Source organism: Scomber scombrus, chromosome 1, assembly GCF_963691925.1.
Source record: "Scomber scombrus chromosome 1, fScoSco1.1, whole genome shotgun sequence".
Taxonomy (NCBI): Eukaryota; Metazoa; Chordata; class Actinopteri; order Scombriformes; family Scombridae; genus Scomber; species Scomber scombrus.
In genome coordinates this window covers 22,751,284-22,768,861 of record NC_084970.1, presented here as the reverse complement: position 1 = coordinate 22,768,861, position 17,578 = coordinate 22,751,284, and the positions used below count along the sequence as shown (strand labels likewise).

The following is a 17,578-nucleotide window of genomic DNA, read 5'->3' as shown; positions in this document are numbered from 1 at the left end:
CTGCAGAAGTTGTGTGGGGACTAAAAAGACATTACAGTCTTGCATGATCTCATTACAGTTAGTTTCTTTCAATATTAACACTTGTGTCCATTTTTAATTAATTTATTTTACTGAAATAAAAAAAACATGTAATTACTATTTGTGATTTTCAGTGTTATTTTCCCCCCAGAGTTTTCCTCTTTAAAGTTGGAGATTTCCTTTAGCAGCTTCTCCCCTATACTTCTTCTTTTTTTTTTTTAAACTCTCCTCTCCTTAACTGGCTGATAATGGGAAAGTGTGTGTTTTTATACCTGTGGGGATGAGGTTGTTTGTGGGCTGCATAGGTCCAGTCAAAGATGAACATTTACAAGAGTGAAGCTTTGTTTATGACAGCAGTGTGGAGAGCACCGTCCTCCAAAGAGGCTTAGAGGTGAGGCTTGGCCTTTTGTCACTTAGGACATGGTGCCATCTAGAGGGAGGACTTGATGTTATGTGTCTTTGCTTTTTTTAGGACTGAGACGATAAACTTGCTGCTACAAAGAAACAATAAATACACACAAGCAGTTTTTGCATCATGTATTACTAAATAAAAATAAATGATGAATGATGAATGATGACACAAACACAATATTAGACGCTGTAATTAAACAAAGTTTGGCCAGATTTGCCCTTAAGAAGTTTGTTGAAACAATAAACTTTATTTTAAAGAGAAATCCAAACAGATTTTATCCAGTAAAATACAGAAACATTATTGCAACATTTTAAAATCTTTAAAACAGTACTTCTCAGTTTTCCACGAACAAACCTGGTCACTCAAAATTCAAAAGCTCAAACATACAATTTCAAACTACTCTGATACACGAACACATAGACCTATCGTTACTATCACTTACTACCATCTTTACTAACACTACTGCTATAAGAGGACAACTCAAACAGTATAATTTAACTCCAATGACATGATTGTGTACTACACAAAACTGGAATATACAGCTTCACTGTCACGTTGTTGCCTGAGGTTGAATAATTTATTCATCGGCACACAGGTGATATCCAGAGTCTTATCTCTGCTTTTAAATAGAAAAAGTCTGATTTGCTCTTAAACTTGAGGTATAATGGATTTGAAGTACATGTTTGAAGTACATCATTGACCTTGTATAGTTCTGTACAATTAAGTGAGTGTTCACTGCTGCTGACCGGAGCCAGAAACAAAAGTAAGTCTACTTCTTGCTGCGGTAATGGGCGCCGACCACCATGTAGCTGTCAGGCGAGATGTTCAAACTGGGTGGCTTCGCTTTGTCCCGACAGACCCTGACCTCAGACCTGCCAACTGGTCCTCTGCAGGGGTCGTGCTTCTGCAGGTAACTTATGAAGGTCTCCCAGCCTCCGCCTACGCGAACCATCACGTGACGCTCATTCAGCATCTGCACAAGGTGACATGAAAAAGTTGAGTGGGGGATGCTGGGAAATAAAGTGTTCATACATTTTCTGGCTGACTTATTGCCAGGATGTTTATGAATTCTCAATTATATGAAAAGCAGAGCTGAGGAGAGCAACCCCCCATACACACACACACACACACACACACACACACACACACACACACACACACACACACACACACACACACACACACACACACACAATCTAATATATACAAGCTTCTCCTGCATGTGTAGCTCAGGCTATGAAAGGCAAATGATCTCTCGGATAGCTTTGTCAAAATCTCATTAAACCAAATGAAACAACACCTTGTGGCACCAGCTGAGCACACACCGAGGATTAATCCACATATGAGCATGCATGCACACACACGCAGTGACGCACAAAGGCACACCCACACGCAAACCACCTAATAAGCACTATTTTAAATGAAATAACAACTGTATATCCAGTCTATCTGTCAACAGTAGATCCAGTAGAGGTCGACTGTATCTGAATCAACACATTTTTCACAAACAGACGTCTTTACAGCTGAAAACCAACTGCTGCCATGGCAACTACTGCCACAATATAAAGCCGGAGAAAAAAAAATTAAAGGAGAGATTGAGATGAGTTCAGTGCTGACCCACAACTCCCAAGAGACATTAACATTCCCAGGAGGCCTTGCAAAGCCGTTCATTGTCCTGTCAGCATTGGCCCACCCCCCTCTCACCGTATCACCAATAAACCCTTCATTAAGGAGCCATTAAGTATGTGATAAAACAAGCAGATCTGCTCCACTAATGTGGGGAGATGTGTGTCACAGGTATGGGATGAAAAATCAACGGCAAACACACACACACACACACACACACACACACACACACACACACACACACACACACACACACACATACACACACACACACACACACACACACACACACACACACACACACAGGGCATGCGACACAAGCAGCCCAGACCTGGTCCGTCTCAGCTGTCAGCCTGCAGATTAAAATGTTGAGGTTGACAGAGGTCAAGTCTGACATCCTAAATAAACCATTTCCTGTCAGACGTGGAGTGAATGTAACTTTGACAGGTCTTCATTCTCAAAAATACAGTCATCATCTTAAGTTTGCTTCCAAAGTTGCTTCCACAAGTTAGTATAAATGTTGTAAGTACTAATTGTAATGTTTGATTAAGTTGGTTAATTCTGTTAATCTTATTTGTCACTCGCTTGTTGATTTAAATGTGTTGGTTTGTTTGACTATTAATGTTTCGTTTTCTCAGATCTCTCTTGAAAAAGAGATCTTGATCTCATATAAAGTTGCTTAAATTAACACTTCTTTTAAAATTTGATTACATTTGAACCATGACTGAATTCTCCAGTATATTAAACATAACAACAACCTAGTTATCAAAATGATCATCCGACTTTCGTCCTTCTGGACTGTAATACTCTACACAGACTCCCATTGTCAGGCAGACTGCTTTATTTATGTCTCTACAACTAGCCCCTCCCCCCCTACAGGTCTCCATACAAAGTGTGCTACGTCTGCATCCCATAAACCACCGTCTGGATTCCCCTGTGTCCTCCCTGGCAGCTCCATTGATTCCCTCTCTCTTCTCCTGCTGAAAAATGCATGAGTGTACTCAGGGACGGGGAGTCATTTAAACAGCCGCCAGTAAGAGTCAGGCTTTAGCCATATCCACTGCTTTTGATTTAGTACAGTGAGATTTTCTAAAATATACTGTAAAGAGATAAATCCAGCAGCATTACAGAATATAGTATATGGCCTGATGCAGACACATGGGCTGTACAGGTTACATCATGTTGTGTTCGAGATCCCCTGACATCACTTTGATAAGTCGGTGGAAAAACATGCAATTTCTGAACGTTACAATTATTTAACGTTCTGTTTCTACACGTTTTTGTTTTTTTTCTTGCCAGTTTTTTGTGTGAAGTTTTTCATTACTGCATCAAATGTATTAAAATAAAGATAGTTGGAGCCATATGCTGTACAGATTGCAAAGCCCTTTAAGCCAAATTCTTGATTTTAGGCTATATAAATAACATTGACTTGACTTATTTTAAAGGATGAGAACAAATATTTTTAGTAGCTGCATGGCTGGAATGATAATTCAGTTTGTCAGTCAGTCCAACAACTGGATGAATTGCCATGAAATGTTGTACCATAATCATGTTCCCCCTGTGATTTACCCCAGTTACTTTGGTGATGCTCTTGAGTTTTCCTCCAGCACCACCATGTGGCTGACATTCATGGTTTTGAGTGAAATGCAAGTTGAAAGGTTGCACAAATTGTTCAGTGCTAATTAGCAGATATTAATGTGCTAAAATGATAAACATATTAAACACACCTAAACATGCTGACATCATTGTTTAGCCCATAGCACCACGTTGTGTAAGTTCAGCCTCACAGAGAAGCAGCTGATTAATAAATGACTGAAATTTAGTAACAGACACTTTTGTGTAGTATTGATAGTTCCTGCCCAGTTAGGTCAGAGGTCAGGGTCACCTACATTACAAATACCTTTGAGCTTCTTTGGAGTCAATATCTCGCTCAAGGACACTTAAGATGGGAGGATGATGAAGAGTTTTGCTGGCAAAATGCTCAGCTGAATGCCAGAAAAAAAAAATCATTATCCTCATTTTGGTGATTTTGCTCAGCTACAAATAGAGCTCAAAAACGAGAAGTATTCCTTCTATTCTTTAGGCTTATCTTTTATGTAGATAACATGATAACCAAAGAACCAATGTGGCCTGATTTTGTGAGGTGTTTGAATGTCTTTCCTCCCAGTGACACAGTCAGACTGTGTCCCTGTTACAAAGCTGAAGGAGAGCCTAATTGAGAAGAAAGAAGAAAGAGAAGAAAGAAAAGCCTTCCTCTTTTTTAACACCAAAGAATGGCAGAGCACTTCAGGGCCACCCTGATTGAATAGTCTCCAGAGGGAATAGAGAGAAGGGGGGGAGGTGGGGTAGAAAGTTTACACGTGAGGAGAGGCAGTCATGCTTCTGCCGCTCATTAGCAAGCTGTCTGATTAAACCCCTCGCTAATGACTGCCTCAGTAATCAATAGTATCTGCTCTTTAAAAAGGTCTGCACGCATTGAATGGCATACTCTCCTAGGAGCAGTGCGGGGTGATCATGGTATATGGTAATTGAGGTTTATGGCGTGTTTCCCTCCACACGTGTAGGCAGCTGTAAGCTTCAAGGTAATGGATGGAGTCCGGGTCGATGGGCTGCAGCGCTCTGTTCACACAGACAAGGTATTTGTGTTGTCAGCCGCTGAGAGAAATGGGAAGGAAGCAGTGCAAGTAGTGTCTAGAAACTAGTAATTATGGCTGAAAACTCACAGATGGATGAAGTTATGGTGAAACATCATATTTGCAAGGCTGCACAGAGAAAGTGAGCACCAAAGGTCAATAGTAGACATAAAGTAGGAAAACAATATAAAATATTTTCCTCTACATTTACATTTTTTTAATATTATGTGTTCTGTTGACTTCACCATTAAGCAATAACTCAGTCTGCTTATCGCATCTTTATTGCCTCAGTTTTCTTTGATGTGGTGTTTAGAAATGTGCTCCTATGTTACTGGCAGGTCTGCTGCGGAGAAACAGGTGTTCTCTGACTTGAAGGGGAGTAAAAAATATGTTGTCTGTCAGCCAGTCAAAACGTAGCTGGAAATCTGTTGTGAAAAAAAAGTGACACTGACAGCATTGATTACCAGTTGAGAGAGTGTAAGGTCAATGGGGTTTTTCCAATAAGATTAACAAAGCATTAAATGGGTTTCAACAAGTGACCATTTAGACACCAAAGTTGCAATACTCCTCTGTGTTTTATGTAGAAGGTGCGAAGTGTGAGATCGTATTCTCTCAATCTGTTTTAAGATGATTTCACAGCCCGAAAAATGTGTCTTTTCCTCATAATATGGAGTTGAAAAAATGTTATTTTCAATTTTACAGGATGCGTTTATTGAATTATACAATAAACTTTACTCACTGTTACTGAAATAAATACATGTCTGCTTTCTGCTGAGTGAATACTGTATGTGAATTAAACATACACTGAAGCCATTTTTTTCTTTGTATGGGTACAGATAGATACTACAGTAAATCCCTCTGCTTAAATTCATAACCCTCCCCACCTGGATGGACACGGACTCCCAAGTGGGCTGCCATTTAAACTGCACACTGCAGCCATATCTTTGCAAAATCAACCTGAAAGGGACGTGTTTGTTTTTCCTTCAGGTCTGAACTCTTTGCAGAAGGTCTGTGTATTGAATAAAATCATTGTCAACCCAGTCTTATCCTGACCATTGGTTGCCAAGCAACCCTACATCCCAGAAGGCCGTTCCTTGAGCCTTTGTACAGAGGCATACAGGTGGTGCACGACTCAGGGAAGCTGAAATGCGCCAACGTCTCGATCCCAAATGACTGCAAATCTGTCAGTCTGACAGACTGTACAGTTGCTGACTCAACTGTTGATTAATGACCTGAGGGCCTCATATCTAATTATGTGTTAGAGCATCTACTGTATGGTGCATCCTCATTGGCTGAACCATAAGATTTGGTTTATAATCCAGTATCCAGTTATAATTGCACAGATTAGGTTTCATATTCATTTTACATTACTCTCGCTTTAATTGACTTATTTTTCTACTCTTATGAAACAGCATATTAGCAATATTAAACTTGTGGAGGAAGGGATTTTAAACTAACACTGTCTTTTTAGAAATTATGTTCACATACCACCAATTTGTTTTACAAAATATCTTTTGATGAGAAACATAATTGCTGCCCAATTAATGTTCGCCTGGGATGTTTTTTCCAGTGTAGACAGCACCACATTTTCATGGTTTCAGTTGAATGTTACTACAGTGAACTTGTCCTTTCTCATGCCCCAAGTCCACAGTGAAAGAGACTTTAATACTGAACCAAGACCACAGTCATTACTTAACCATAACTAAGAGCTTAAAGTGTCTACACAGAATAATTATCATGCTTTAGTTGCCACAAGCAGATATTGTACGAAAATACAAAATACTGTCAGTGGACAATTCATAAATACACTCAAAGTATTTTGCAATTTATCAGATACATTAATGCGCAATGTTTCTTCATTGTGTTGCATATTACTATTACATAAACATAATTTATAGGAGACAAGCCAGAACATACATTACTTACCCGTATGTACAGAACTTTTTCACCGATGCGGTAACAGCCTTTAGGCTGCTTTTCAACTACGAACCTGGTCGGACAGCTGCAAGGGGGATTTTCAATAATGTTTCTCACCTGAAACAGGTTAGATAGAGAGACGGAGTACAAACATACAGTATACACCTTAAATACTTGAAAATGTAAATATGATTAATTTCACTGGGGATAAAGTACGTACAATATCATCCAAAATGCTGTTGGCACTTGTGCTCTTTCGTCTTGTGGATTTGCTGGACTGATGGGTCAGAGCTGCAGGTCGAGAGGGGGTGGGAGGTGTAGCTGTAAGAGCATGGTTCTTTAGTGTGGCGGAGGAGGCGGTGGGAGTGGAGGTTGCTGACAGTGAAGTTGATGCAGATGTGTTAGTGGTGCAGGATGAGTAAAACAAAGGTGTTTGTGTTGATGCTGTGGTTGTGCAGGGGTTAGAGGCTGTGAGGGAGGACTGAGGAGGGGATAAACATGTAGGCACTTGGTTTGTTGTGGCTGATGGAAGATCAGAGGCAAGGGAGACAGTGAGGGGTTCAGACAGAGTGGCTGTGCTTGGAGTGAGGGGTGCTGGTGGAGGAGGAAAAGGAGGAGGGGGAGAGGGAGAGGGAGAGGGGGCTGGAGGCAGGGATGAATGTGATGGCGAACACGGCAATGGAAGAGGGAAAAAAGAGAGGGGCAGGGGTGAGGATGGAGATAAGCACCCTGCTTCTTCCCTTTCTATTTCTCTCTCCAACTTCACAAGCCCTGGAGGCTCCACTCCATACCTGAGAGGGTCGGCATAACAAAAAAATATCAAAAGTTGTAGCAATAATCTGACACTAAGGCATACAGTAGAACAGGATACAACCAGGGGTCTGCAGTTACAAGGGGATATGTCAATTATAAAATTAACTATTTTATATAAACTATACTTTAAATAATTTAACAGATGAAGAGTGATTTACTGTTGAGAACCTGCCTTACGTAGGAAAGATCTTCTTGTCTAGTTACCTGGCTGCAATCCGCCCCAGGTCCATCAGGCACAGGCACACCTCCCGAGGTTGCTTATGGAGGACTTCATACAGCACACGCATAAAGCACAAAGAGGGTGGAGGGGTAGAAAATAAAAAGTCACTCTCTGAAAGGAAAGATATTTCCGGAGATAAACTCCTGTCTGTGTCAAAGGAAAACACGAGCTGCAGTCTGAACAGAGAGGGCACATTTCAGGAGGTACCCCGTCTCTATTGTGCTTCTCTATCTTTGAAGCGGAGCTGGAATTCCTATGGGCTTTGGATGTACTGCTGAGGGCATGAGGGCATAAGAGCTTCATCTTCTGCCTCCAGTCCACTATCTATACATTAAAAAAGGGGCTCTGTGCACTCTGTTTGGACCATAAACGTCATTTGTGAAGATGGTGGTAGGTTAAGCGTGCATAAAAGTAAATAAAGTAAAACTACACGCCATCTTTAAAATGTGAAGACAGTGGAGACAATATAAAGAAGAAGAAGAGAGCATAGCTTAAAGAAAAACAAAATAGCATGTAATTAACAGATAATGTCACTATGACTAATGGATATTTTATCCTCATTCACCTGTATTTGATATCCACCATTACATCATCGCTGCAGCAAGAAAGGTAAACAGGAGAAAAGAGATAGAATAAACATTCATGTCACTAGAGCCTAAAGTGAAGCCTGTCAAAATACAGTAACTTTACTCTCCCAGTCACTCAATTAGTTAAATGAAGTAGGTTAGTCCGCCTGCAGGGGAGAGACTTATTGTTGGTGAGGATTAACTTGCACATTATCATTCTCACGCATCTGCCGCCATGCGTAGACATGCCCAAGGGAGAAGACGCTCATAGAGAAGCATATTACAGATATTGAGGAACTACGTTAGCATGTTTTAGAATCTTAATTTTCCTTATTTATTCATTTCAATGAACTTGTGAGCAGTTGATTAAGTTGCATAATACATTCAGCTCCTAATCAAAACAATCCACTTTTAAATTCAGGTTAGAACCACAATGATAATACAATTCATTGATTAGACAATCGTCAGAAAATTAATCAGTGACCATTTTGATGACTGATTAATCGTTTTAGTAATTAAATACCAAACATTTGCTATTTGCTTTTTTAAAAAACAGTTTTGAGACATTTTATTGACAAAACTATTAATTGACAAAAAAATTCACAGATTATTTGATAATGAAAATAACTGTTTGTGGCAGCCCTAACTCTGATTGTTATTGAAGTATTAGAGTTATGGAGGTATCAAGGCCTACAAATCACCAGTTTTAATACCTGTTTTTGAAGTAAAATAAATGTATATAAACACTACTTATTTGAAACTAATTACCAGCCCCAAGAAGTAATAAAAGATGTTTTTATATATTACATTATTTTGCAAGAATAAGAAATAATAATAATAATAATAATAATAATAATAATACATTTTACTTTTAAGGCGCCTTTCAGGGCACTCAAGGTCGCCTTACAATACAGATAAAAAACAATTAAAAGAGCCAAAAGGGACACATGTAAGTGCAATAAAAAACAAATACAATCAGAAAACTGCAGGATGGATGACAAATTAAAGTGAGTATGAAAGTTTGAAAAGGTGGGTTTTTAGACGGGATTTGAAAATGGATAGAGAGGTAATGTTCCTGATGTCGGGGGGAAGGGAGTTCCAGAGGCGGGGGGCAGAGCAGCTGAAGGCTCTGGACCCCATGGTGGACAGACGGGCAGAGGGAACAGCGAGGCTGATGGAGGAGGCTGATCTGAGTGCCCGGGAGGGAGTGTTGATGTGGAGGAGGTCAGAGAGGTATGGGGGGGCGAGGTTGTGGATGGCCTTGAAAGTGTGAAGCAGGATTTTGAAGTCTATGCGAAATTTGACAGGAAGCCAGTGAAGTTGTTGAAGAACAGGAGTGATATGATTGATGGATGTAGTTCTGGAGACAATACGAGCAGCTGAGTTCTGGACCAGTTGGAGCTTACGGAGGGACTTGTGGGGGAGACCGAAGAGGAGGGAGTTGCAATAGTCTAGGCGGGATGTAACTAGAGTGTGGACCAGGATGGCAGCGCTGTTGGAAGTGAGGGACGGACGGAGGCGGTTGATATTGCGAAGATGGAAGTAGGCTGACTGGGTAACCTTATTAATGTGAGTCTGGAATGACAAAGAGCTGTCAAGGACGACACCCAGGCTCTTAACCTGAGTGGAGGGGGAAACAGAGGAGTTGTCAATGGGGATGGTGAAACTGGGAGTGTTAGTGAGAGAGGATTTTGAACCAACTAGGAGGACCTCAGTTTTATCGCTGTTGAGTTTGAGAAAGTTGGAAGAGAACCAGGATTTGATTTCCTGTAAACAGACACAGAGGGAGGGGGGCGGGAAGGTGGAGGTGGGTTTAGAGGAGAGGTAGAGCTGGGTGTCGTCCGCGTAACAATGGAAATGGATGTTATATTTTCGGAAAATATGACCAAGAGGAAGGAGATAGATGATAAATAGGATGGGACCGAGGACAGAGCCTTGAGGAACACCAGAGGAGAGGGGAGAAGGTTGGGATGTGAATGTCTTCAGCTGGATGAACTGAGTGCGGCCAGAGAGGTAGGAAATGAACCAGTCCAGAGGTGTGTCAGATAGTCCAATAGATGCTAGCCTGTCGAGGAGGATGGGGTGGGAGATGGTGTCGAAGGCCGCACTCAGATCAAGGAGGATGAGAATGGAAGATAGTCCGGAGTCAGCTGCCATCAGAAGGTCGTCAGTGATTTTAAGGAGAGCAGTCTCTGTGCTATGGCGTGGGCGGAAACCAGACTGGAACTGTTCATATAGGTTATTGTTATGGAGATGAGTATGAACCTGAGATGCCACTGCTTTTTCCAGGATTTTTGAAATAAATGGTAGGTTAGAAATCGGACGAAGGTTATTGAAGTTGTTGGGATCAGAACCAGGTTTCTTCAGAATAGGTGTTACAGCCGCGGATTTGAGAGATGATGGAACAGAGCCAGAGGTTAGGGAGGAGTGAATGATGGCAGTTATCAGGGGCAACAGAGAGGGAAGGCATGCAGTGACTAAAGAGGTCGGCAGTGGGTCGAGCTGGCAGGTGGATGTTTTAGACTTCAGGATGAGGTCAGAAATGACAATGGGAGAGGGGAGTTGGAAGCTTGAGAACGGTTGAAAGAGGGGGGCATGAGAAGCCAGAGGAGACGGATTGCAGGATGAGTGAGGGGTCAGTTGCTGGTGGATCTTGCTTAATTTTTCATTAAAAAATGTCATTAAGGAGGTACAGTGTTCTGTGGAGTAGAAATGAGGGGGAAAAGAGTCCGGGGGGCGTAGTGTTTTGTTCAGTACTGAGAATAGGGTCCTGGAATTCCCATCACCAGCACTGATCAGATCTTTATAATATTGGGATTTGACTGAGGAGAGGGTGTCTTTGTAGTAAGCAATGTGGGAGTGGTACATTTCCTTGTGAACAGAGAGTCCCGTTTTTTTGTAGAGCCGTTCAAGTTGACGTCCTTTGGTTTTGAGTTGTCGTAAAAGAGGTGAAAACCAGGGTGCTGAGTGGGTGAATGATACGGTCTGAGTTTTTTTAGGGGCAAGTGAGTTCAACAGAGTGTGGAGATGATCATTGTAGAGGGTAACCAGTTGATCAGGAGGGGAGGAGTAGATGAAACTGGGGAGGCTGTCAATACCTGAGGAGAGAGCTGCTAGGTCAATGTTTTTGATATTACGGAAAGAGATAAGACGTGACTGTTTAGTTTTGGACAGTTTTAAGCTGGAGTTGAATGTAATTAACAAGTGATCAGAGATGGGAAGATCATCAGCGGAACAGTTAAAAGGAGTGACACCAGAGCAGCAGACCAGATCCAAAATATGATGAATAATCAATCACTTTCGAGAGATAAGCCCAACAATGTATATGTTGGGCAACATAGTGCTTTGTGGTGTCTACTTAGACACTGCCAGAGGGTCAAAACTGAAAAACAAGAGGAGACTAAACACAACAGTGCTGGAGAGGCTGAATGGGATGATTACGGAGGAAATAAAAGGGAAATAATGTTCTCACACAACAAATAGACACAATACAATTCTTGCTATTGAATCTATGCCTAAAGATAATTAATCTTAATTAATTTACTTAATAACAAACTACATGTGTGTGTCATTATTGACTTCAGGCCTTCATTCATAAAATGACAGAGATCTTCAGCTACATAATGTTCAGTGCAATCTTCGGTCTATACTCACCCAAATCCTCTGATTCAAAAAGGTAAGCTTCTTCAACACCGATCTTTCGACACCAGTAAAGGAAGTTGGCGGTGTTGTCTCTGGCGAAGAATGATCCGGAAGTTGCATCAGCTCGCCACTGGATCACTCTTCTTATGAAAGGCTGTAGTTGTATTCAACACACACATAAAAACATATATGTGCACTGACACAAACATCCACACAGAAACAGTAAGTATTCATTGGAAACATCTCTTATTTCTGCAATGGATTAATGCTGGTTTGCATGGTGCAAACAGGAACCTGTTTGTGATAAATAAGCAGTGTCTGACTATGAATCCGACCGCAGACATGACCTGGCTTTGTGATCTAATCCTCCTTTGGGATCTCTCGGCTTTATTACATTTTATGCAAGCAGATTTCTATCATGTATTTATCCTGCAGTTTACAGATTCTCAAGAACTGAGACACAGCTTACACTATCGTCAGACTATGTGTACGGGTTAGTTTGAACTCATCTGTCTTATTATGGCTTCTACAGGTTTGTAGAGTCAGTACACAGCATAAAAAAGCACTGGTTAATTTGGTATGTTGCTAAAATGTGTGTGTTAATAAAATTTGTTAGATCACTGTTTGTTGGTGGGGTTTTTTTTGTTGAATGGAAATGAGTGTGGTCCTGTGTTTCTGCAATAGCATGCACGTGTGTGCGCCGCAGCACCTTGCCACTGTTGATTATCTTCTCCTGGAGCAGCTGCGCCAGCTGACAGAGGAGAACGCCATTATCCAACCTCTCCATCAGACTGTTAGCTGTGAGGTCCTCACCTGAGAAAATATACACACACACAGATACATTAAATTACATGCAGTGAGTTATCTGTTTAACTTAAGGTTTGTACTTTTAACAGATTTTATCAGACACATTCCCAAAGGAGTAGATCAGTTGAAAGAGATGTTGCAATATGTTCCTGTGGTCAACAGGCGTCAACTTTGTCACTGCAAGAGAAAACTGTCTTTCTGTAAGCAAGGTCTCATATGGCAATGAAATCTCTAAATATAATAAAAGAAAATGAAGAGATAAAATACGGTGAAAATGGAAAAGAGCTTCTGATTATACTGCTGATGAGCCAGAAGACTCATTATGGCAACATGTGTAACTACAGATTGAGTGAATTTATTTTTAAACCAAGTATCTGCTGTCTTTTAACTCCCTGAACTCCGTGAACAACCTACTAGTTAAAAAAACAGTAGGCCTACTGATGAATAATTACAATTTTCAGAAATAAAAACCAACCACAAGGAGCCATTTTATTACTTTTATTAACATCCCCAGCTCATAGGAGTTAGTAAGCTACATGCATATTGCAATCATAACAGATTTGTTCCAGTTTTATCCTGCTCCATAGGAAACTTTAATATCAACAGGTTGTTTGCACTGTTTACTGTTTAGATCCCTTTTTGATTTATAGATTGACAAAATACTAGACATTGCCACAAGAATGCTTCATCTGAGAAGAGCTGTGAGAACAATGGGAGAAATCAGATTTCAGATTTAATATATTGCTCCTAACACTAGTTTGACCCCTTTTTTATGTCCAAACCTATCATACCCCCTGACCCAAAAACTATTTTTTTCTAGTAAAAACTATTATCAGTCACAAAACTCATCATGTTGGAGTCTTGGCACTTTCCAGACTCCCTCCAACAGGTTGTGGCATGTGCAGAGCCTTTATGTTTTCCCTCACAATGCAGTAAAGTGGAAGAAAAATCCCTTTACTGCAGCACAGCACCATTCATTCAGAGGTATTTCAAGGATTTGGATAATAAGTAGGTTAATGTTGCTCTGTTTTTAATGTGACTGCAGCTTTTTCACCTACTTTTAAAACAAAAGATCAATTTCCAAAGTGGCATTGTGAAGTGCTTTTTCATCTGTGGATAAGAAATTACAGCCTGAGGTGATATTTGGACATTTAAACTTAAATATATTATACTAAAACCTAGAATTTACATTCTTTCTGATAATTTTGAGGCAGAAATTCAAAATAGTCTTGTGGGTGTTTTGCAAAAGTAAATAAGTGATTCTAGTGTTCAGTTTTAGTTACAGGACAACTGTCTCACCCATGATGTTGTTAAGCCAGAACGCCAGGTCTTCTTTCATGGGCAGCAGGCTGGCGTTGTGGCGGTAGGGAAGCCACTGATTGTACTCCTGAGGACTGGCGAGGCCCGGACCAGAGTGTCTGTACTTTTGGCCAATAAGACAGTTCATCCCCAAACCTGTCAGAGGACTTTCAACACTGATGTTCATCGCTTCCACTTCAGTGTCCATACTTCAGCTGCGGTCGTCTTTAAAAGATCCTGGTGGAATAAGTAATATAAATATTTATTTAGTTTGTTTTTGATAGATTACACTCTTGTTATGCTTTGGTTTTGACATTTTGCAATTGTCTCTAAATCCAAGATATTTTAAAGTAGTGAAGATGTCAACTACATTCATTTTACATGCTCATGTCCAACTTTTGACTCTATTGACTCTATTGTCTTATTCACTGTACATTTCATTTTACATATGTTTTTGTTTTAATTTGGAGGCTTCGGGCTATTTATTTTGACAGAACACTTTTTCTTATTGAGGGTATAAGTCATTCTCGTGACCCTTCATAAAGTGCTGCCATGATGACAGTGTGCAAGTTTGTTTTTCACTACATCTGTGTAAAATTAAACATTATGACATAGAGCATTAAAATTGAAACAACGAATGTCCTTTATATTCAAATCATGAAGTGCTCTCAACCAAAAATATCAGCATATATCCATTCACAGGCATATACAAAATAAAAAGAAATTGAAACAAAAAATAAAACTACATTTGTCTTTTAATTCGAAGTTACACTACTTTTGGTAAATACTCTGATACTGTAAAAATGCACTATAATCAGCTACTGGTTGGAAAAGTATCACATTAACTTAAAAAAAAAAAAGAATAAATAATTAAATCATGATGGGAGTGTAAAGGGTTCCCAGCAGTGAAAACAAAGCTGTCATGCACACATGCAAAAACAACTATACATGTTGAAGCTAATGTTATACAGAGGCTTCCATGCGTGGACTTTACACTCACAACAGAGAAATACACACAATCGTTAATCAAAGGGATTAAACTGACTGACTGTGGGCTCTGATTTAATAAGGTGTACAGCTACAACCCTGAGCCAGTCTCCTGGTGCTGTTGCATGGCTCATTTGTCCTGTTCCCAGAACAGTCTCCATCATAAAGCTCAGCCCCATGCAGAAACATGCTCTGAATGCCAGTAATACTCGCTGCCAATCAGCTGAATTTAAGACAACAACACCAGCACTGGGTCAGTGGGTCTGCTCATATACAGTAGACAGGTTCGCTTTGTGGTAGATGGCCATCTTTAAAGTTTTAGTAGAGTAAAAAAAACAGTCACCAGAGATTTTATCTTGAGTAGAATAATCAGGTAGAAGCACAGCTGGAGGGCAGATGTTTGAGACACAGACAGGCAGCATCACATCTGGCTTTGTGAGCTTGTTTACAGTGTTTACCACCTGCATTTTTGCCGTAAAGTACCTGTAGATTGGTGGTGAAGAGCATCATTACAAGTTCAAGTGTAGTTTGTCGTGAAGTTGTCTTACATCAGCAGAAAGTTGATGACAAAGTAACACAGTAAGTAGGGCAGTGGGAGCAAACAGCAGTGAGTTCTGTACAAACAGAACGTGCATGTAGTGCAGGTACACTACCGTTCAAAAGTTTGGGGTCACCCAAACAATTTTGTGTTTTCCATGAAAAGTCACACTTATTCACCACCATACGTTGTGAAATGAATAGAAAATAGAGTCAAGACATTGACAAGGTTAGAAATAATGATTTGTATTTGAAATAAGATTTTTTTTACATCAAACTTTGCTTTCGTCAAAGAATCCTCCATTTGCAGCAATTACAGCATTGCAGACCTTTGGCATTTTAGCTGTTAATTTGTTGAGGTAATCTGGAGAAATTGCACCCCACGCTTCCAGAAGCAGCTCCCACAAGTTGGATTGGTTGGATGGGCACTTCTTGCGTACCATACGGTCAAGCTGCTCCCACAACAGCTCAATGGGGTTCAGATCTGGTGACTGCGCTGGCCACTCCATTACCGATAGAATACCAGCTGCCTGCTTCTGCTCTAAATAGTTCTTGCACAATTTGGAGGTGTGTTTAGGGTCATTGTCCTGTTGTAGGATGAAATTGGCTCCAATCAAGCGCTGTCCACTGGGTATGGCATGGCGTTGCAAAATGGAGTGATAGCCTTCCTTATTCAGAATCCCTTTTACCCTGTACAAATCTCCCACCTTACCAGCACCAAAGCAACCCCAGACCATCACATTACCTCCACCATGCTTAACAGATGGCGTCAGGCATTCTTCCAGCATCTTTTCATTTGTTCTGCGTTTCACAAACGTTCTTTGTGATCCAAACACCTCAAACTTGGATTCATCCGTCCACAACACTTTTTTCCAGTCTTCCTCTGTCCAATGTCTGTGTTCTTTCGCCCATCTTAATCTTTTTCTTTTATTGGCCAGTCTCAGATTTGGCTTTTTCTTTGCCACTCTGCCCTGAAGCCCAGAATCCCGCAGCCGCCTCTTCACTGTAGATGTTGACACTGGTGTTTTGCGGGTACTATTTAATGAAGATGCCAGTTGGGGACCTGTGAGGCGTCTGTTTCTCAAACTAGAGACTCTAATGTACTTATCTTCTTGCTCAGTTGTGCAACGCGGCCTCCCACTTCTTTTTCTACTCTGGTTAGAGCCTGTTTGTGCTGTCCTCTGAAGGGAGTAGTACACACCGTTGTAGGCAAATCTTCAATTTCTTAGCAATTTCTCGCATGGAATAGCCTTCATTTCTAAGAACAAGAATAGACTGTCGAGTTTCAGATGAAAGTTCTCTTTTTCTGGCCATTTTGAGCGTTTAATTGACCCCACAAACTCCAGAAACTCAATCTGCTCAAAGGAAGGTCAGTTTTGTAGCTTCTGTTACGAACTAAACTGTTTTCAAATGTGTGAACATGATTGCACAAGGGTTTTCTAATCATCAATTAGCCTTCTGAGCCAATGAGCAAACACATTGTACCATTAGAACACTGGAGTGATAGTTGCTGGAAATGGGCCTCTATACACCTATGTAGATATTGCACCAACAACCAGACATTTGCAGCTAGAATAGTCATTTACCACATTAGCAATGTATAGAGTGTATTTCTTTAAAGTTAAGACTAGATTAAAGTTATCTTCATTGAAAAGTACAGTGCTTTTCCTTCAAAAATAAGGACATTTCAATGTGACCCCAAACTTTTGAACGGTAGTGTATGCGATCTAAAATGAATGACAAACAGAGACAAATGTGAGGATGTTGTGGACATATGGCCCAAAGTGAACGTTGTGAAAAGGATCTTTTGTAAACACATCATGCAGTCTCAGGACAGACGAGGTATATGGGAGGGGGGTCTGCCTGCCAAGTTTGAGGCTGGTTTACAGGTTGACCAGCAGGGCATGAGAGCCTCTGTCTCTAACAAAACATCCAGGTGTAATATTCACACTTCTGCTACAGGATGGCTCTGCTGGGAAGAGAAGGCAAAGGTCACCCAGTGGCCTAGCTCTTAAACACTAGCAGCCTTTATACTCCTGCAGAGCTGAGGGTCCATGTCTGTAAACACACACACACACTCACACACACACACACATACACA

The 17,578-nt window shown here is 40.7% G+C and overlaps 1 protein-coding gene across 1 annotated transcript; it reads right to left on the bottom strand.

Moving 5' to 3' along the window:
- Nucleotides 1–1,199: 1,199 nt before the first annotated feature.
- On the bottom strand, nt 1,200–14,140 carry gas2b (growth arrest-specific 2b). The gene is made up of 7 exons (XM_062429992.1): nt 13,954–14,140; nt 12,557–12,660; nt 11,860–12,001; nt 7,624–7,687; nt 6,827–7,397; nt 6,616–6,723; nt 1,200–1,403 (listed from the first exon to the last, which is right to left on the bottom strand). The coding sequence occupies exons 1-7, from the start codon at nt 14,138–14,140 to the stop codon at nt 1,200–1,202; spliced, it is 1,380 nt and encodes a 459-aa protein (XP_062285976.1).
- Nucleotides 14,141–17,578: the final 3,438 nt, after the last annotated feature.